Here is a 22,501-nt window from a genome sequence, read left to right on the forward strand (position 1 = left end):
ACCATCATCCGGGGAGATTTCAACGGGGTCCCCAACCCATTAGTAGACAGATCACACCCCCAGCCCACGGAGACTTTGGCTTGGCGATTGCTCTGCTTAAATTGTTCCGAACCTTCGAAGTGGTGGATACCTGGAGGATCCTCCACCCAGAGGAACGCGACTACTCAAGCTACTCCTATGTGCATAGAACTTACTCACGCATCAACCTCCTGTTGGCATCTCCGCAGATCCTGTCATACACAGACAATGTCCTCATAGGCCCCAGAATCCATTCAGACCATGCACCCATAATGCTAACGCTGAGAGCTCATAATCCGGACCCGTCCCCAAGACGCAGATTGTCTCTTTATGACCCGATCCTGAACGACATGGCCACCAGAGACGTAGCAGCTAAAACAATAAAGCAGTTCTTCGAAGATAATAAAAACGAAGATACCTCCCCAGCGAATACATGGGACGCAATGAAGGCAGTGGTGAGAGGGGTACTGATCTCCCGGGGAGCGGTCTACCATAAACAAAAGCAACAGGTCCGCCGCATCCTAGAAGACAAGGTCCTGGAGGCAGAGACGGCGTGTAAGGCCAGAAACTGGTCCCCGAGAACCTACCGAGCCTTGCAGACGGCCCGGAAGAAACTAGAGGCCCATTACGCAGAGGACACGGCCCAGCTGCTAACCAAAACTAAGCAAAGCTACTACGCCAGAGGAAACAAGGCGAATAAATTCCTGGTGGAAAAACTGACAAGAATCAAGAGAAGGAACACTATAATAGGCCTCCGAGACCCCCAGGATGCAGTCCAATTCGCAGATAGGGATAAGCTGAGAATTGCAGAGGCTCACGTGACCGAAACTATGTCAGCTACTCAAAAACTCCATGGAGAGCAGCAGTCCTACCTGCGGGAAGCCGCCTTACCCCAAGCTCTCAACTGCGAGTACAGAAGAGTTGGAGGCCCCGATTACCAGCGAAGAGATCGACAGGGCTGTTAAAAGCTTAAGAACTAGAGCCCCGGGCCCGGATGGTTTCTCGTCCCAATTTTTCAAACACTTTCGGCCGCAGCTACTAACCCCAATGACAACCCTCTTCAACTCCTTCGCCACTTCTGGATCAACAACCCCATCGATGAAAGAGTCGATAACAGTATTAGCGCTGAAACCAGGAAAAGACCCCAGAGATATAGCATCTTATCGACCCATCTCCTTATTAAACCTGGACGCGAATATTTATTCGAAGGTCTTAGCAAACCGATTAGTGAAGCTTCTTCCGGACATCATAGACCCAGACCAGATGGGATTTATTCTAAACAGAGCCACCACGGATAATACACGCAGAGTCCTCAACTTGATCGAGATAGCTAGGCAAGGCTCGAAGAAACTCGCCCTGCTAGCCTTGGACGCGACCAAGGCTTTCGACAAAGTGGACTGGCCGTTCCTCCGCCTCACCCTGGAATCATTCGGCTTTGGGCCCACCTTCTTAAAGCTAATCTTAGCGAACTATCAAACCCCGACCACCCTCCTCCGAGTGAACGGCCTGCTAACTAACCCGATCTCCCTAACATGCGGCACCAGACAGGGCTACCCCCTCTCCCCCCAACTGTTTGCTATGGTTATGGAATCTCTGGCCCAGCGGGTCCGCCTCAACACCAGAATCAAAGGCCTTCAAGTGGGCCCCACCCAGCACAAGATCGCGCTCTACGCTGATGACGTGATGCTAACCATTACAGACACCTCTCAGTCCTTAAGAGCCGCCCTAACAGAAATCCACAGATTCGGGAAGGTGTCCGGATTTGCCATTAATTTTGTGAAATCAACAGCGCTGGGGATAGGCTTAGATCAGAGAGACAAGGCATCCTTCAGCTCCCAGTGCGCGATCCCACTAAGTGACACATCCATCCCCTACCTCGGGGTGCGGATCCCCGCTAACCCTGGAGACATCTATCGGATAAACTTCCAGCCCCTGATGAAAACTTTGGAAAAAGACCTAGACGCCTGGCTCAAGCAGGAAATATCCCTAATAGGTTGTATCACGGCCTGTAACATGAATTTGTTGCCACGATTCCTATACGCCTGCTCAGCTCTTCCCATCATAGTCCCTCGCCCCCAACTACAGAGACTTCTGAGGAAGATATTTGGATTCATATGGAGGGGGAAGAAAGCTTGCATTCCACGGAGGACCATGCTATGTGCCCCGGACCAGGGAGGCCTGGGGGTCCCTGACCTCCAAAAATACCAAATGGCGGCGCAGATAGCTCACACCCGGGCTTGGACTATAGCGTCAGGGTGCCCCAAATGGATGGACATAGAGCAATCCCGATTACCCCTCCCCCTGCGCTTTCTTTTGCACCTGCCAACCTCACTGCGGCGGGCATGGCCAGCTATTTTGTCCTCGACTAAGCAAACATTGAAGGCATGGGATTGGGCCCACAAACCCAGAGGTATCCCGAGAGACCTGGGCCCCTCAGCTCCGGTCTTCCACAATCCGGCCTTCTCACCTGGATCTTCCACCTTAAAAACTGGATCGCCGGAGGCCTCAGCTCCCTAAGCCAACTGTACGAAGGAACCCAGCCGCTGACATTCGCCCAATGCAAAAGTGTGTTTAATCTCTCAGAGTCAGACAGGTTTTCATACTGCCAAATACTGCCAAAGCAGGCACTGGTGCTCACACCCCCAGCCGCGAAAGGCGGCCACCCGGAACCTGGATGCCTTGGAATTAACGGTTGCAGACCCTCCAGCCCGAGGGCGGATCTCGACGCTGCATCGATTACTCCAAGTGAACCTATTGTCAAATAGAGCGACATATATGTCGCAGTGGGAAAAAGACCTAGGACATCCAATCCAGGATCAAGACTGGACCGATATCTGGTCCCGCATGCACTCATCTTCTTTCTGCGTCACCAACCGAGAATGCGCACAAACTGCTCATGAGATGGTATTTCCCACCGCTTCAATCAGTCGGTGTGGCTCGCCAGGCTTCTATCTACACATGTGGTGGTCATGCCCGGTGGTGAAGGTCTTTTGGGCCCAATGTTTAGCTAGCATCACAGACATAACCCAGATCTCGCTGCCATTGGAACCGGAGCCACTTCTGCTGGGGACCCCGATTCCAGACACCTACCCAAAATCGGGCACGCTCGCGGCCCTCATCACACAATTGCTCTTGGCCGCTAAAATCACAATAGCTCGGACATGGAAGGCTCCGGAAGGCCCCTTAACGGTGTTGTGGTGGTTGAAAATCTGGGACATCTTCATTGCTGAGAAAATCATAGCAGCAAATAGAGGCTGCCTCCACCGTTTCACAAACATTTGGTCGCCGGTGATAGACTATGACCTGCGCTTCCCGGCGCTGACATACAAACCGCGCCTAGTGAAATATGCCCAGCGTGCGGCAGACAGGGAACAGACTCAATCGATAGAGGAGCAGGCCCCAGAGGATAGCCAGAATCAGGATTTGACGACGTAAACTTGGAGAGGAGGGAGGAAGACGAAGCGAGGTAGGGGGAGACAGGAGCGAATGAGTCAGGAATTGGACTTAAGGAGCAAAGAGACAGTCCACAGAAGACTGCCGGGACTAAAAAGTGGGAGCGGGTGTCTGGGGATATACAACTGTATATTAATGCTGTGATAAAATGTTGAACTGATATGCTAATTTGTTCTCCTGTGCGCTAACCAAAAATAAACAAGTTTAAAAAAAAAAAAAAAGCAGCTCAAAGCTCTCCTGGAGCCTCTCCTCTTCCTTACCAGGATGCGAAGGAGGATAAAAAGCTGGAAGAACCACCTTCTGGCTCAAATGAAATTCAGACACAACCTTCGGAAGAAAAGAAAGTCACACCCGCAGGACAACTCTGTCCTTATGGAAAACAGTAAAGAGTGGCTTGGCAGAAAGTGCCTGCAATTCACTCACTCTGCGTGCGGAAGTAACCGCAACTAAAAACACAGTTTTAAAAGACAACAGTCTCAGCGGACAAGAGTGGAAGGGCTCAAACGGATCTCCCTTCAGGAAATTTACAACCAAATTAAAATCCCAACCCGGCACCTGGAAAGGGGACAGTGAAAACACATTAGACAGTCCTTTCATAAACTGTGAAATCAAAGGAATCAAAGTAAAAACACTCTTCAGACGAGCGTTTACATACAGACAGCGCCACCAGGTAACCCTTAATGGTACCCACTTGAAGGCCCTTGTGGGCTAAAGAAAGCAGAAAAGACAACACCATAGGAATGGAACATTGGAAAGGATCCACATTCTGACCCCTGCACCAGTCGCAGAACTTCTGCCAATGGCAACGGTACAGGGATTTCGTCGCAGGCCGCCTGGCCAAAAGCAACATCTCCATCACGTCATCCGGGAGGTACCAATCCTTGTATCTCAACCTTTCTGATACCAAGCATGAAGGTTGAGCGACCTGACCTCTGGATGGAGAGCATGACCCCCCCTTCCGTGAGAGCAGATCGTCTCAGTAGGGAAGACAGCATGGAGGCCAGATGGACATGTCGAGAAGGTCCGGGTACCACGCTCTCCTGGCCCAATCTGGAGCAATGAGGATCATTCGGGAACTGAACCTCCGTAACGAATGACGGACAGGTGGAAACGCGTACAGCAGTGGGAAGGACCACTCTGCTATGAACGCGTCCCCTAAGGCTCAACTTGGGGGAAATTCCCGCGAGCAAAATCTTTCGCACTTCCGGTTGACACTGGTGGCGAAGAGATCCACTTGTGGGGTTCCCCAAAGGGCAAAGATCTCCAAAAGGACTTCCTGAGCCAGCTCTCACTCGTGAGATACTGCGCATTGCCTGATCAGAGCATCCGCCGCCACGTTTTCGTTTCCAGCTAGATTAACTGCCGAGATCGAAATTTCCTGTTGTATGGTCCAGAAACAGAGCTGCATCGCCTCCCTGCACAACAGGAGTGACCCTGCCCCCCTCTTTTTGTTGAGATAATGCAGGGCCACTGTGTTGTCCGTCATAACTAAGACAGTCTTCTCCCGCACAGACGGCAGAAAAGCCTTCAGGGCCAGCTTGATGGCTCTCAGCTCTAACAGATTGATGTGGAGTCTGGACTCCGACGGAGACCAACGGCCGCTAGCTGTCAACTCATTGGCTGAGCGCCCCATCCTGTGAGGGAGGCATTCGTCACGATCGTCACCTCCGGCCACGGTTGCCAAAACGGCACCCCCTTTATCAGATTGCCTTTGTTGGCCCACCATTGAAGATCCTGGACGACCGAGATCGGAATCTGAACGGGATCCTACATCTTGCCGGAGAACTGCGACCACTGCATCTTGAGAGCCCACTGCAGAGTTCTCATCCGCAGTCTGGCCTCTGGCACCAGAAAAATGCAGGATGCCATGAGGCCGAGCAACCTTAAGAATTCGAAATGTCGTCGCTTCCGAGGGAGTGCAGCAAAAACGAGGAATGGCGGGAACCACTCCGGGACCGAGAACCTCAAGCTTCCTCCTGACGCAGAGTCACCCCTCGAGTCGTCGGTGGAAACCATAGACTTCGATCTGGTTTTACGGGACTTTTTCGGTGGCTTACCTGCACGGAGCTTCCCCTTCCTTTCATGCATGGCCTTGGCTGTAAGAGACTGGCATTTGGAACAGTCGTCTGTGTCGTGCGACTCACCCAGGCACTATAAGCAAATATGGTGCGGGTCCGTCCACGACATCTTGGACTTGCAGTCCCGGCTAGTCTTAAACCCGGACCTTGCAGTCAGAGGGGTCAAAGAAATAGACATAAGAGATTCGAAGAATCCACGAGGCGCGCCAAGTTTTATGAAGCTAACACGTTAGACGACATCATGCGGAGGAGGGACTTGATGGACCTCACCCTTGCGATCTTCAGGGTCAACAGTCGTACCTTGCCTAGGATGGCCGCTATTCTCTCCTCCAACGGGGACGCCAGGCACGCCAGAAGCCCTCCTCAAGGCGCCTGGGTGTTTAGGTGGGCTGAATGTGAGGGAGGGGTGTAGTCACCCCCTGCACAGGGTATCCTAGGAAACCCAAGTCGCACTTTGTCATGATTGGCCAGGGTAGTTGTCCGGGCTGGACAACCCCCCTGCTGGGTGATTGACAGCCAGGCTGTGTGAATGGGGGTTTTTCGCATAAAAGGCAGGTCTCTTGGGTTAGAAGTCAGAGAGTCGCCACTGGAACTACAAGGAACTGAAGAGAAGCGGAGAGAACGACGGCTGCTGCAACTACCCGTCCCGGTGAAGCCCTGCTGCAGTCCTGAGCTATCTGCCCTTCAACGACTCAGAGAAGATCCAGTCCGGAGTCTTCTTCCCTTGAGCTTGGTGGGGATCACCAGCTCATCTTCTACAGCCAGAGCATCCTCTTCCGTGGTCGAAATCGCTGCACACTGCTGTAGTGGTCCGGATAGCCATCTGAAGAGCCTCTCCTGTTTTTAAGGAGCGCACCTTTTATTCTGTGTCGCTGCTGCCGGCTTCATCCCTGTGTGGTGCAGACCCCCGTCAGACGTCCTCCTTCACAACAAAGTTCCAGGAATTGGCGGTCTGCGGGAAACCAACAGGAACAACTGCCAGGGCACTAGCTGCACCACTGGAACAAGGTACTATGTTCTGCTGAGGAAACTGGGTGAATCCCTTTTTCTTCATTTCCGAGGCTTGCCCTTGTCTTCCCTCCTCCTTATAACTTTTGCTTCCGCACATTGACAATATCGAAGTACTTTTGGCTATGTTGAATCGTGAACTGTCTGACCGTGTGATCTTCGGCAACTGGCCCGGGTGTCTTTCGACCCTGTCTCTGGCCATTTGACCTCCTGTCTCTGAGTGTTTCTTGATTCTGCCTACCTAACCAAAATATTGCCTGTGATTTTTGCCTCCAACTACCTCGGGGTATCTCAGGTGCTAAGTGTGTTTTTGCCCCGGTAGCATTTCATGTCAAGGATACACGTTTGTTTAGTAGACCGAACTGTCAAAAAGTGATCGCAATCGTATTTGAGGTAACGTGTTTTGTTCATAACACCGGTTCATTCAAACACAGGGTACTTACCTTGAGACTTACTGTACAAAGTGAATTGGTTCGTTGTAGTATATTTAATGTGTGGTTTTTATTGAAGTTTAATAGAAGTGTTGTGTTTATAACAAATGGTTTAAAAATAAATGTACTTATATTTTTCTACCTGAAACCTTGAGTCAGTGTTTGCTTGAGTCACAGTAATTGTGGTCCCTTTGTGTAATCTCTGCTACTGCTCATATACTCTTGAGATAAGCCTGGCTGCTCCGCCACTGCTACCACTCTGACATAGTAGTACGGGCTTGTACCGAAGGTAAAACTTGTATTGCCACCTGTAGTCTTAATTGAGTGTAGTGGTCCCTAAGGGCACTGCACAGGATTCTGCCTAACACCCGAGAAGGAAGGTATTTAGGAAGAGTTGAAGGTAATGCGGCCCCAGGCCCCAGAAGGCCTTGTGGATAATGCAGAGGGTTTTCAACTTAATCCTAGCAGCCACTGGGAGCCAGTGCAGATATTTCAGTCCTGGAGAGATACAATCCCTGGGCTTGATGCCAAGGACAAGTCTCGCAGTCCTGTTTTGGATAGGTTGCAGAGGGCGGAGAGAAGAGGCAGGCAGGTTTGGATAGAGGCTGTTGCAATAGTCCAGCCTAGAGAGAACCAGGGCTCTGGAGACAGTGAGCTTCTGGGGGAAGGAGAGGAGAGTAAGAATACCTCTGAGGAGGTGCAGCTGGTAGTGAGACTTCTTAGAGACGTCGGAGATGTGAGGAGAGAAGGAGAGTGTGGAGTCGAAGATGACTCCGAGGTTTTTAGACTTGCAGGGTGTTCGGGAGAATTCTCCTTGTAGGGCTAATTTCCCTCACCTAGTGAGTCCCCCAGCAGCTTTGCTGGATTTCTGGAGTTTATTTCTTCCGCCTGGTAAAAGTGTACATCTTTTTTTCCACTCTTACATGTGTTTTGGCCTATGTGTTGTTACTCATTGTGTGATCTTGGGCACTGGAGCACACCACTCCAAGTGCCCCTGTTCTTGTATGGGTTACACTGCACCTTTAGTGTAGTAACCCAGGGCTGTCTTTTAGACTTCCCTCTTACCCCATTTCGCTGGGGCTGACTACTGTCCCCAGAGAAAGGTAAAGTTGCCATTTACTTTACCATTGTCATTTTTTCCACAGACCCAGGACACCCCATCTTACATGGAGTACTGTAAAGGTCTAATCTGTACCCCTTTTCTGTCTGTACCTCCCTGAGCATTGTTTTGCTCTTTTAACATTTAGACTTGGCTGGTGGCAGTGGTATCTACCCTAACTTTTCTACCGCGATTATATTAGATAAACGTGGTACTGTTCTTGGCTATTATATTAGCCTCGAACATAAACCCGCTTCACCAAATCGTCTTTCTTTTGGCTCCGGTTGGGTCTATTCGCCATTTGTTTTTGTTAAAGTCATTCTTGTGTTTTACTCTGCGTGGCAAACTAGGTTTGCCTTCTTTGTTCACCGTCTTTCGGCGGGCTTCTGCAGAGAAGCCCTCCTCTTGGCGTCCTGGGTGTCTAGGTAGACTGAATGTGGGGAAGGGGTATAGTCCCCCCCTGCACAGGGTATCCTAGGAAACCCAAGACGCACTTTGCCATGATTGGCTGAGGTGGGTGTCCCGGCTGGACAACCCCTGTGCTGCGTGATTGACAGCCAGGCTGTGTGAATGGGGGGTTTGCGCATAAAAGGCAGGTCTCTTGGGCTAGAAGTCAGAGTCGCCTCTGGAACTACAAGGAACCGAAGAGAAGTGGAGAGACCGACGGCTGCTGCAACTACCCCGTCCCAGTGAAGCCCTGCTGCAGTCCTGAGCGATCTTCTCTTCGACGACTAAGAGAAGATCCAGCACGGAGTCTTCTTCCCTTGAGCCTGGTGGGGATAACCAGCTCATCTTCTTCAGCCAGAAATCTCTGCCGTGGTCGTAATTGCTGCACACTGCTGTAGTGGTTCGGATAGCCACCTGCTGAGCATCTCCTGTTTTGAAGGAGCACACCTTTGCGTTGTCACTGCTGCTGGCTTCATCCCTGTGTGGTGCAGACCCCTTCAGACGTCCTCCTTCACAACGAAGCTCCAGGAATCGTGGGTCTGCGGGAAACCAACAGGAACAACTGCCAGGGCACCAGCTGCATCGTGGGAATAAGGTACTGTGTTCTACTCGAGGGAACTGGGGGAATCCCTTTTCTTCATCCGCAAGGCTCGTCCTTGTCTTCCCTCCTCCTTATAACTTTTGCTTCCGAACATTGACAATATCCAAGTACTTTTTGGCTATACTGAATCGTGAACTGTCTAACGGTGTGATTTTCGGCAGAGGCCTCCGGTGTCACCTAAACCTGGCTCCGACCCTTTGACTTTTGAACTCCTGTTTCTGAGTGTTTCCCAATACTGTCTGCCTAACCTAAATATTGCCTGTGATTTTTGCCTCCAACTCCCTCTGGGTATCTTAGGTGCTAAGTGTGTTTTTGCCCCGGTAGCATTTCATGTTACGGATATGCGTTTATTTAGTAGACCGAACTGTCAAAAAGTGATTGCAACCCTATCCGCTGTATCGTGTTTTGTTCATAACACCGGTTCAGTCAAACACAGGATACTTACCTTGAGACTTACTGTACAAAATGAATTGGTTAGTTGTAGTATATTTAACGTGTGGTTTTGTTTAAAGTTTAATAGAGGTGTTGTGTTTATAACTGATGGTTTAAAAATAAATGTACTTATATTTTTTACCTGAAACCTTGAGTCAGTGTTTGCTTGAGTCAAAGTAATTGTGGTCCCTTTGTGTAATCTCTGCTACTGCTCATACTCTTGAGATAAGCCTGGCTGCTCTGCTACTGCTACCACTATAACTTAGTAGTACGGGCTCGTACCAAAGGTAAAACTTCTATTGCCACCTGTGGTCTTAATCAGGTGTAGTGGTCCCTAAGGGCACTGCACAGGATTCTGCCTAACACAGGTGGGAGCAGGAAGACGGCCAAGAGAGGCCGGCCAGAGAGCTGCAGGGAAGGAGGGAGAGGGTGTGCAGATGAGTAGAATCTCAGTCTTACTGGCATTAAGGCAGAGGTCATTGGCGGCACACCACTCCTGGATAGCAGACAGACTGTCAGAGATGAGGGAAGGAGAGGAGGAGGCCGAGGGTAGCCTGAAAATTAGCTGGGTATCATCTGCATAGCACTGAAAATTGGGGCAGAGAGCGGCGATGCGGTGGGCAAGGAGTGCCAGGTATTGGTTGAACAGCCAAGGAGAGAGGTTAGATCCCTGGCGGACACCACAGGTAGAGAAAAAGATATCGGAGAGGAAGGACCCAAGTTGGACCTGGGAGGGTCGGTCGGAGAGGAAAGAAGTCAGCCACGCCAGAGCCAGTCCAGTGATACCCAGGTTATCACAGAGACGGTTGAGCAGGATGACATGGTTGACGGTGTCAAAGGCAGAAGAGAGATCAAGCAAGATGAGGACACACGGGGTGTTGGAGTCAAGGTTGGAGAGCAGGTCTTCACGGATGTTCAGGAGAGCAGTTTCCGTGCTTCTGGCAGCCCTGAAGCCAGACTGATGGTCATGCAGGCAACCAACAGATTCAGTGTGGAACGTAAGATGGGAGATGGCCAGTTTCTCCAGGAGCTTGCCCAGGAAGGGAGTGATGGAAATGTGGGCGATAGTTACCCGGCCAGGAGGGGTCAGCAGAGGGTTTCTTAAGTAGAGGGTGCACAAGGGAGTGCTTCAGGGGGGATGGGAAGACTCCAGTGGTGAAAATGTGATTGCAGAAATCAGCCAGGGCAGGAGCCAGGGAGTCGATGTGGTCCATGATAGTTTTGGAGGAACAGGAGTGAACCTGTTTTGATGAGACTTTCATAGATCGGACTTGTCGAGAAACCTTGTCTGCAGAGAAAAGGGGAAAGGCAGAGAGGGAGGGAGGGGGGTGGCAGCAGAAGGGCCAGAGGAAGAGCTGGGGAGAGGGAGGGAGGCGATAGGAGGAGAAGGAGGACAGGATGTCCTGAGGTTTTGAAATGAAGTGAGAAGCCAGTGCCATGTAGAGGGCCTGGGAAGGGACAGGAGAGGTAGAGACCGCAGCAGGATTGGCCAGTTCCTTGCAGATTTTAAAGAGTTCAGCCGAGTTGTTAGATGCCACAGAGATCCGGGCTAGGATATGGGCTCTCTTCTTGATGAGAACAGAGAGCCGGTATTGCCGTTGCAGCAGGCGGCAGGCCAGTTTGTCAGAGGATGAACATGAAGCATGCCATTTCCACTCGGCCACCCTGGACTTGCGTTTTAGGGTGACGAGTTCGGAGTCATACCAGGAGTTACACTTGGCTTTGGGCTTCAGGCGAATTCTCATGACAGGGACAAAGATATCAAGAGTATCAGATATAGTAGAGTGGAGCATGGAGAGGGCTGTGTCAGGGTGGGAGTCAGCCAAAGGGGGAGGAGGGGATGAGAAGGTGGCGGCGAAAGCCTCAACTGATACGTGCTTCATGGGTCGGATGACCGCGAAGGTGGGTGGCAGTGATGAAGGTGGCTTGGCCTGAGGGGTAGGAAGGGTGAGGTGGGAGGATAGGAGAAAGTGATCACTCCAGGAGAGAGGAGTGGAGAGAGGGACAGAGAGGGGAAGGTCAGAGGAGATCAGAGCATCTAGAGTGTGCCCTGCAGAATGAGTCGGGCCGGAAGGGAGAATGGTGAGTGAGAGAGAGTCGCAGTGGTCACGAAAGTGTCCAGACGGGGGACAGGAGGTATCCAAGTGGATGCTGAAGCCTCCAGGAAGGAGGAGTTGAGTGGTTGAGGCCAAGACAGAGGAGGAGAGGTCCGCCCACTCAGAGAGGAAGGAGGAAATCTGACCAGGTGGCCGATAGATAGTAGCCACGGTAAGGGAATGGCTAGGAGAGAGAGAGAGCCGGTAGACAAGGCATTCAAAAGAGGAGTAGGTCTGCGTAGGAGTGACAAAGGCAGGAATCCACTCAGGGAAGTTAAGGGCAACACCCCCACCAGAGCGGTTGGGCCTGGGCACAGAGGATCTTGTCGCCGTCAGGTAGAAGCATGTCAAAGCTGGTGACAGAGCTGGTCGTGAACCATGTCTCAGTGAGACAGAGGACATCTAGGTCAAGATCTTCAAGGCGGTGGCAGACAGAGGAAGGTTTGACAGCAGAGCGAGAGTTAAGAGTGGCAATGTGGAGAAGGTTGCCATCCTTGAAGGACTTCCGGGGAGGGGTACAGATCAGAGGTACGCCCTGCGGAGGTGTAGAAGTAGCCCGAGAGGGGGCAGAGAGGGAGGAGAAAGGCAAGGTAGCCGAGGAAAGGGGAGGGGGGACAGCAGGAGAAGAAATGAAGTTGATGAGGCGCGGGAAGCGTCTATCAAAGAGGTGAAGGTTGGCCTGAGGGCCTTGGACCAAGACGGTCCCATTAGAGTAAACATTAATGATGACCTTAGAGGAGTGGAAGGAGGCCAAGAGGACATCCCAATGGGTGCCACCATTAATGGGAGAAGAGGAGAAAGGAGAGAGCACAGAGACCATATGAAGGGTCCATAAGTCAGGTGAAGGCACGACAAAGAGGATGTCGGTGAGAGTTTCCTTGGAGGAGGCACTGGTGTAAGTGTGAGCGATAGGGAGGCCTTGATTGGAGACCAGGATGTCCTTTTTAAACTTTTTCCTACCAGATTTAGTGAGGAGAGCAGGATAGTCAATAAATATAGAACCTGGGAGAAGCCAACTAAGTTTGAGAATCCTGAAAGGGGAGAAAAGGCCTAGTTCACACAGTGCAAAATTTTAAATACTGGTACAGTGCATATTAAACATGTGGAGAGACCACCTAGGTTGGAGAAACCTGAAAGGGGAGAAAAGGCCTAGGATGGTCAACCCACATGGGAGACAGCCGCCCAAGTCCGGGGACATAACCCCCGACTATCCTGGAGATCTGGCGGGGCTGCGGCACAACTTCTCCCTCCGGGTAAAAAGATGGGGAACCTGCCAGGGCTCCCTGGTACTACCGCTGTGATTGGGGACGGTAGACCCACATGTGAGACGGCTGCCCAAGGCCACGGGCATTACCCCTGACAAATTAGCTGCGTTACAGAATTGCCCTCAGGGAAAGGTCGGGGACCCTGCCAGGGCTCCCTGGAACCGCTGCTGGGCTTGGCGATGGTCAAACTACATGGGAGACAACCGCCCAAGGCCATCACCGCAGACCATCCTGGAGCGCTGGCTGGGCTGCGTTACAGAATTTCCATCGGGTTAGGGAAGGGGATTGTGGGTAATACATTCTGGGGCGATTCGTGCAAGTCAGACCTGTGGATTACCACAGATGTCTTATTTTCGGAAATGCATGGGGTTCCCTGTTTTCCTTGGTGGCTTCGACATCCCAGGCCCAGATCAAGAGCAAATTCAAGCAAAATATGCTCTGCCGAAAGACTTGGGGTTACCAGTGGTTTAGCCTTTACCCTTTGCGCCCAGGTAGGTTCACTCACACATGTGAGGTACAGTTGTCGTCGGGACACCTGTGGGAACGCGGGAAGGGAGGACATGGTTGTGTTCTCTTGGTTTTCATAACGTTTTCATACATTTGCTGCTGCACTTTGTCACACAACCCTTTCATTTCCCAAATGTGTCCTACATTTAGTCGCTGCTTTAAGCACTATACGCTTTTGTGACCTGCACAAGTCACCTACCCTTAAAAAGGTCTGCCTGTGCTCTTTCAAAAATGTATGCTTGCACTTCCTCACCACATTTGTTTTCCTTATTTGCACATGATAAGTACGTCCGTTTAGGCCGTAAGCATAAAAATACTGTGTAGCATGGCTCAGTTTTTGGCTTGTGGTATTGCTTGTTTTGTGAAACATTATGAAAAATGTGTGATTTCCTAACTAGAAGTGTTAGGGGAATGTAGCGGAGCATTGCTTTTCTCAAAATTCACAGAAGCCATTGCCTTACCGGGCCAACCATGTCCACCGCATAGCTTTTTTTCTGTCATTTTACCTGATCTGCGCAAATCACCCCTTCCTAAACTTGGAATTCTGTCTACTTTTCAGAAACGTATGCCTTTCTGTCTTCCCATTCAGCTTTCCTACCCTCCTCTACCATTCCGTCCACGAATGTCGTATTGGACAAAAAAGGCCAAAATCGCCTACCTCTCACAAAACGGCTGGTAACTCTATCAAAATATGTTTTTTTGGTTTCCACTCAACCTGTTCTTGGAAGCCTGGAAAATGCCGAATTTAGCACAGCAAACCATTTGTTTCTAGCTCTTACAATGAAAGAAACCACAGGCTTCTTTGTACATCATTTTATTGGCATTTTCTGAAAAAAAAAACGAAAATGTTCTCCTTTTTGGTCATTTTCTCTCACCTCCATAGAGCAAAACTAGGATTCCATGTGGGAAGAAAAGGGGCCAAATTTGGGCGAGATATCTCATGTAACAAAAAAGTTACAAGGGATTCAATGGCGGCATACCGAAATCACCAGCAAAGGCCTTAGCACTGGGGGCTGAGGGGGGGTGGGTGGGAGAACCTTTGGCAGTTAAGGGGTTAAGAACATATTTTCATTGAATTTCATAGGTTTTTATTAGTTCAACTTAACCATAACTTCCCTTTAACAGAGTTTTTTCAGTGAATTTCATGGATTCTTATCAGTCCATGCTATTTTCCTACAACTTACTAATATCAAACCTACCCCAATATAGCAACATTTTTGTCCAATTTACAAAGTTTCACCTTAATGCTCTGCCATTTCCGACTTCCAGCATAATTTTTAACACTTCTATACACTTTCTGCAACTTTTTCTACTTTTTTTGCATCCGTCCACATCCGTGAACATCTGATGTAATATCAGACCTTCCAGACAGTGCCACGTGACCATGCTCTCGTGCATGGCATTATGACGTGTCTGCGAACGTGTCCGCACTTCGCGATTGAGTCCGTGCTTCGAGGACAGTTTGGAACTGCATTTACTACTGATCTAGGAACTTTCAAGCCCAAAATGTACCCTTGCACAGCTCCTACACCTAAACTTACTCATTATCCCTTAACAATCTAGTACAAAGCACATACTTGAAAGAATATTGGCAAAACTGCTATTTATCTCAAAAATGGCATCAGCTATTGCCATCCCTCCTCCCCAAGAGCCACCACCAGCTGGAGAACCTACACAACAAAAAAGTGCAGTACTTCCAAAGACAATGAAGATGACCAAGAACATGAGGTAGAGGAAGTGCCTATCTCTAGCACCCAGAGAGCCGACAGAGAAGCTGAAAGAAGGAGAAGGTCCCACACCAATAGAGGCCCTCAGAGACTATCCCCAGGCCAAGCAAAGGTAACTGGGAGAACAAGAGTACCGGCAGGCCATGCATGACTCACTATTCATGCGCAGAGACTTGTCTCAGTACCATTTATTTATTTATTTATTAATCATTTATATAGCGCACTTGACCCTGAGGTATCTGGGCGCATGCATGAAGGTTTACATTGCAATTACATAACGGACAAGTGCAAACTTAGTACAAGAGACAGTTACATGAGGAGGGGCATTAAGCATCACAGACATTCAGTGTAACAAAAAGTTTCAAAGTTAGCGTTGAAATTACATAACAGGATAGTGTTTGCAAGGGGAGGAAGGAGAGGCGTTGTGCAACGCAGAAATAAGCAACAAAGGTGCAAGTGGCTTATGGATGCTCTTGTGTGAATAGCCAAGTTTTCAAATTTTTCCTGAAACCTCAAAAAGATGGTTCTTCTCTTAGAGCTAATGGCATGGAATTCCATAGTTTGGCGAATAATACAGGAAAACTATTACCACCTGCTTTTTGTAGCTTGAATTTGGGAACCTTGAGACAATGTATGTGAGGACTGTGTAGGTCGGTCAGACTGGTTTTCCTTGCATGCGAGGTATTTAGGAGCTGAATTTGATAGACATTTATGGGTTAGAGCTAGGGTTCTGAATGCAATTCCGTCTTGAACTGGGAGCCAATGGGCATTCCGTCTTGCTGCTGAGATATGGTGGGTTCTTGGGATATTGAGAGCAGTCCTCGACGCATTATTTTGTAATATTTGTGGGTTTTTTACATTGCGTTTGTTGGTCCCTAGGTACAGGGCATTACAGTAATCTGAGGGCTCATGCTAAAGTAGTGCAGCGTTCTTTAGATAAGAACTGTCTACAGGCATTGATCAATTTGCATGTATAGGCCGTAGCATAAGCTGTCACACTGACTTGTCCGTTAAGAGTAAGTGAAGAGTCTAGAACAATTCCTAGAGTCTTCACTTCTTTAGAAACTTTAATGTCAATGCCATCAATGCTGAAGGATTTGAACTGTTTGTCCAGTTTGCTCAGTTTAGTGTGGGATCCAATGAGGAGTAGTTCTGTTTTATCGTCAAGACAGAGGCCATGAATGGCCATCCAAGCTTGAATAGTTAAATACATTTCATTGAGCAGCTTAGCGTCAATGTCATAGTCACCTGTGTTGGAAATGAGGATTTGGGTGTCATCTGCATAGTTAGTGTAGGTAACACCCAAATTGTCCAAGTTGTCAAAGAAAGGCTTGGTAAAGATATATAGTGTGGGGGAGACGCAAGATGACATAAATCTAAACTTGATGAACTTGAGCAGTGTTAATGTAGATGAACTTGAGCAGTGTTAATGTAAGAAGAAGGATATATAGATAACCATGAGAGAGGGATTAATGGAACGTGGGTCACATTCTCCTAAGAAGAGGGGAAAACACCCAGTTACTCAAGGAACATTAAGGGGAATGTAACAGAGAAAAAATACTATAAAGTGAAGGGCAAAGAAACCTCAGGAAAAAGTGATATACAAGACAGACTAAGCCAAGAAAGTTAGGCCTTATTCTTTTATAAATACATGTTGGAAACGTCCTCTGAGTGTCAACATCCTTCTACTGACCCGCCACACACTGCATTTCTGATTGGTTCTCTTTGTGCCGGTTTCCAACAGATATTCAAATCATATATTCAAGGTTACCTAGTATTGGCGAAATACTTCATTTCACCACCTTGGAACTGTTGCTGTTCCCACAATCTGTGTGAGCAGTGAGATGATCCACAGCTCTACTTACCATCTCTCGCTGTTTGTGGTCCACCGAGCTATGTTGACAGGGAGTTTGGGAACTGCAGAGTTGTTCCTGTGCAAACTCCAAGGTCTGATGTTTCTGGTAGATCCCCCATGAAGATCATGTTTTGCACTGAATTGAGTGTTTGTGGCCAGAAATGCTGTACTAGGCATAATAACCTGAAAGTGTTGATTCAAGGTTTGGGCAGATTTATTCACCATAACTTATCTGGGGTTAGAAGAAGAATTTTGTGAACCCTCAGTGGGAAAAACGAGTGCACCTTGGTGAGGGAGCAGGGTAAGAGAAGCGAGCTTGCGGGATCCCACTCCTTCCACCCATAGATCACACATCAGATAGCGGGCCAACTGTGCCAGTACTTAGTGGCTGACCCTTCTCACATAATAAGATAGGGAGTAAATGTAATTCTTAACGTTCAGCACAAATGGGCCTCATGTCACCAGAATACCCTCTAGTAGTAGTTTAAAATCCAGCATCTGCATGAAGCCATTTCCTAAGATAAGGAATTGATTATGTGTCATTTTTCAAATGTAAGGGCCAAAGAAAATCAATCCTTCTCAGGTTGTCCGCTCATGATATTGAACTCTCATCTGCCACCAACTCACCTTGCTCAGTTCCTCATCATCTATGGGTAGTAAATTATAACTCAAAACCTTGCTATTGTGGACATCAACCTCCAAACCCCAATCTCTACGCTGCCTATGAATACTCTTATGGTAATATCTGTATCCCTCTTAACCCTTTTATTTCAACATTTCTAGCTACTATCTATTAATTTCCTGGGGTTTAGCAGTCAAGGTCATAAGTGTTGTTGTCATGTCTCACAATGTTACTGTTCTGCATTTTATCCACCCATTTCACTGAGTCCCATTTTACCAAAGACATTTTACTGCATTTTACCGGACATAGATGGGGTGTGGGTTTAGGTATTTAGAGAGTTGGAGAGGGGAAAGTGGTGGGAGGTTAAAGTGGTGTGCGGGGGAGGGGGTGTCTCCCGCGCCTTTATTTGAAGTGAAAGGCAGTAAAAATGAAAACCTGTGAAATGGAATTTGGTGAAATCCCTGCCAACAAACAACGCTCAATCCGGTTATTCTCATACTTATTGATTCATGTAAAGGTTAAGCAATATTATGTTATTTTGCTCTCCCTGTAATGCTTGTTTCAGGTTCCCCACTATAAATCAGCCTAGAAATACATAATTTGCTAAAAATGCTTTTATTTCTCCTAAGCAAATCACTGATGCAATTTCTTTGTGGCAAGAGCTGCTTTTTGTTACCGATGCGTAAACCCTTGTCCAACGCTCCAACAGCTGCTCAGCCTGGATCAGTCCTATATTATCTCAAAATAAACCTGTATGCTGGTAAAGCAGATTCAGGCAGACCCAACGCGGTTGTGTTGGAAAACGCTGCGGTTTTAAAACCGCAGCGTTTTCCAACACAATAACGTTGTATTTATGTTTGCGGTCGCTTCAAAAGCGACCGCAAACATAAATACACTGTTTTTAAAGCTGCGGTTTTATTTCTAAGTTTTCTGGGCTCCTCCAGCCCGGAAAACTTAGAAAAAAAAACACAGCTAGTGCTTATTTTTTGTAAGAAAAATAAATAGCACTTACCAAGATTCAGCTGCAGCTTTCCTGCTCTGGTGTCCGGTCCACGTCCTCCGAGTCCCGGCACTAATGAAGGGAAAGCCACCCAGCGGTAGACTTTGTTTACTACAGCTGGCTGGCTTTTCCTTCATTAGTGCCGCAAAAGCAAAAGCCAGCACAGGAGGGCCTCCATTTCACAAAATGGCTGCGCCCCTGTGCTTGCTTTTTCGAATTTTGAGCTTGAATAGCTCAAAATTTCACATAGGAAGTTTTAAAACGGAGGATGCTAGTATTTTTTTTTTATGTGGCCTATCTATTTTTTAAATAAAATTTTTTACTAGACCATCCCTTTAATGTTTTCACTGCCTGTGCTTCAAGGATTTTTTAGAGAAACAAGGACATAACAGCAGTTTAAAGGTCAACACAAAATGTTGGCAAACACAAAATAGCGACAGTTAGTTGGAGCTTCATTATGCTCTTGCTTCTAACTCAAGCAAAAGTCAAACTATCATGTTTCTTTCAATCACAGTTTTGTTCTTGGAATTCCGGGGACTTTTTTAATCCTCAATTTAAAGTGGGAAAGATAAAAAAAACTACAATTGTAGGAGAAAGAAACAAGCATGGATGTGTTTCTTGCGTATGAAAAAGCAAAATGTATACCATACCTTTGCATGATGGTAGTTTGGTTCCTCCAGCATCTTCTCTTTCCCAGAAACACGCAGAAATCTCCAGAAGTAGGCCAGCATGGAAGCCTTGCAGAGCCGACTGCTAAAAGAGAGTCCGCCTTGCACTGGTGAGCTGGCAGAAATAGAGAAAGTCACTCGTCAGACCACAAAACCTTCAATACATAACACTTTTCAACACTCTTCACTGACCCACAATCAAACCCACGATCCATTACCTGGTGTGATAAACCCGAGGGTATTCTCACTCCTACTCCCCTTGGATCTGCACAGTTGGCCAGGGAAAGGCCATCGCTCTTGGATTCTGACCCTGGGGGTGGAAAATCAAGGGAGAATCACCTGGGTGGAGGGTCCTTGAGGATTGGGAGTGGGGAACCCTTGGGCAAGATATGGTACCCCCTTTTTCTATTGATGACAAACCTAACCCTCCCCCAACCTTTATGGGCTATTCTAAGCCAGCTCCCCTAATTATTCCACACATGATATTAGACAGTACTGGGACGAGGAAGAGACTAGGAGTTATGCCACACCAATATGCAGCTACACCACTTTGGTACTGAGACGAGGAAAATGGTCAGGCAATTAAGAGAAAGGACTCACACCTGCAACCCTTTTACACAAGCCAGGTGTATAAAAGGGGTGAGAACAGGAAGGTGAGGAGGGAGAGACGAGGCGCTGATGGGAATCGTGGTGGGCCGTTCTGCAGCCGGAGAAGCATACTGAGTACCGCGGCAGATGAGGGTCCCAGCAATTGTAAAGTGGGAGCAAAAGCTCTGTGGCTCAGAGGCGAGGCGAGGGAAGGAGATCAGATGGCGGGGAATGCTCATTCTCTCGTGGCGCTGCAAGTGTGCAAGAGTGTCTGAGCGGCAAAGAAAGACCCCTTGGTAGGAAGCCAGCAAGTTTGTGGCCTGTGCGATATATGGTAATGGACTTCAAGTGAGCCTTTGAGTTTCCCAGATCGAGAACCACGGTATTACTGTAACCGCGAGGCTCATAAAGTGAACTGCTATTGTTAAATGAGAGCTGAGACTGGTAACAATGTAGCTGAGTGGTCACATGGCTTGTTAAAGCAACATGCACATTTTCAAAAGTCTCAGAACGCTACAAATTCTTCGATTTGATTCAACGAACGTGTTGGTGAAATTATTGCGTGCCTTAATGCGTGTTAATTGTGAATTGAGAGAAAGTCAATGCTTATTGAATATCAAACTAAAAGGAAACCTTAAAGAAAGTCAATGCATATTGAATACCGAACTTAAAGAGAAATTGAACATTGAAGCAAACCAGTAAACTTTGAATGTTGAATGTGTGAGAAAACAGAAGGTGTCTCACCCACTAGTCCCCAGGCATCTGTCATCCAGGTGGCCAGGACAAAGCCATTGCTTTTGGATCTAGTTCCTGGTGGTGGACCAGTGCAGGAGGATCACCTGGGTGAGGGGTCTTCGGGGAGTGGGACACCGGATGGCGAGATGCGGTATCCCCTTCCTTGTAACACCTTTACCCCATTTTAACAGGTAGGATATTTATGAAATCAACATCTCCCGCGGCCTCCCAACCCTCTTTTACAACACTCACAGACAGCCCGCTATGAGAGAAAACAGATTAACACCCGAGCAGTATACCGGACGAGTCCCAATACAATGGTCAGGCAAGGTAAGGCAATTACTGACCATCACACACACACACCTGACTTCCATTACACTTCCCCACACGGATAAAAGGCGTAGCACGAGAGCACACTCGGAGTGAGGCAAAGCAAATGAGGTAACAGCAGTCCCAAATATGGCAAAACAGGAGGTGATCGCAAAGAGGGAAGCGCCCCTGACTTTTTTGACAAGGAACCGTTACTTTCATGAAACCTGGAGGATAGAAAACCTAAGACCAGGAAACCTAGCTGAAGAGTCCTGTATTGTGTGTCCGCAATCTGCGGCTCCCCAGATGTTTTGGACTATGACTCCCCATGATCCCTAACCATTGACTATACTGGCTGAGGCTGATTGTAGTTGTGAGAACCAAAGGTTGCAGAGCCCCGATCTAGCATATAAGTGGGTGGCGCATAAGCATCAGGTTTACAGCATATTCGTGTAGGGCCTAGGAGTCTGTGGCATGTGAGAGCATGGCATACAAGTATTGCTAGGACGGCACTGGGTATCAACTGATGACTGGACACATTTCTTTGGGGGGGATTGATGAACAGGTTGGGCCAAACAACCATATTTAGTGAAAGTTCAAACAATTATTGTCCTAGGCCACTTGATGGGAGCGTTGCAGTTTTTCATGAAGCGGTAGAGGGGGCGAGTGTCAGGCTGGGTTGACAGGCTCCTTACCTCTATACTTCAGTTCCTAAGATTCTCTGCTTCTGGCTACTCTCTGCCCTGACCTCTATGTGCTAATCTCCCTTTCTGCCACTTCTGCACTGGCTTGTCTTCCTCCCTCCTCTACTGCCTCCCTAGGGCTAGCCGTGTCTCTCTTACCTCCCAATGCCGTCTAAAACCTGGCATCCCCTAAAGCATCCTACTGATATACAACTCTCCTAGAATCCCCACTCGCTCATTGTCTCCTTGTGATATATCTGGTTCCAACTTTTACTCTTCATTCTCTCTCTCCCAGCTCCTTCCACCTCGTCTCCTTCTCTTCTGCCTTCCAATATTCAACTCCTTTTGCAATTTCATCCCCTTGTTAATCACCTAGGAATCTGCACTGATTACTTCCTTAATTGCTCTAACTTATATTTCTGTTATCAGTTGTTCCCTCTCAAAGTCTTTATCTTTCTCCTCAAGCTCCCTGTTATTTCTCAACCACTGTTTATTCCTGCCTCTTTATTCTTGGTCTCCCCTTCAGTGCTCTGAGCCTCACCCCCTCATGATTGTACTGGGTCTTTTTAATGGTACTCTCCTGTCTCGCTCCTTAACCACCTCACCTAACAAATCTCCTACCCCCTCCGCCAAGTCTACAATCTCAACATCTCAACCTCCTGCTTTTCCCCCAACCTCCTCTTTCAACTTGCCAACCTCCGCCAATAATCTCCTCACCTTCTCCTGTACTCTAAAAACCCAGTTAAATTCCCCCACCTTATTAAATTATCCAACAACAAACCTTCAATCTCCTACTTTATTTCTCCAACCTATCTCCTGATACACCTCTGCCTGGTCCTTAGATTTTATTAACACCCCTCCTTGTTTTTTTCCCCTCCT

The 22,501-nt window shown here is 48.2% G+C and overlaps 1 protein-coding gene across 1 annotated transcript in view; it reads right to left on the bottom strand.

Moving 5' to 3' along the window:
• Positions 1–22,501, bottom strand: part of LOC138566703 (adenosine deaminase domain-containing protein 2-like) — a 1,803,535-nt gene that overhangs the window by 78,200 nt on the left and 1,702,834 nt on the right. The window contains exon 11 of the mRNA XM_069644294.1: positions 19,290–19,422. Coding sequence (XP_069500395.1) covers positions 19,290–19,422 — 133 coding nt within the window. The remainder of the gene's footprint in view (positions 1–19,289; positions 19,423–22,501) is intronic.

Source organism: Ambystoma mexicanum, chromosome 2p (assembly GCF_040938575.1).
Source record: "Ambystoma mexicanum isolate Mex_15411 chromosome 2p, UKY_AmexF1_1, whole genome shotgun sequence".
Lineage (NCBI taxonomy): Eukaryota > Metazoa > Chordata > Amphibia > Caudata > Ambystomatidae > Ambystoma > Ambystoma mexicanum.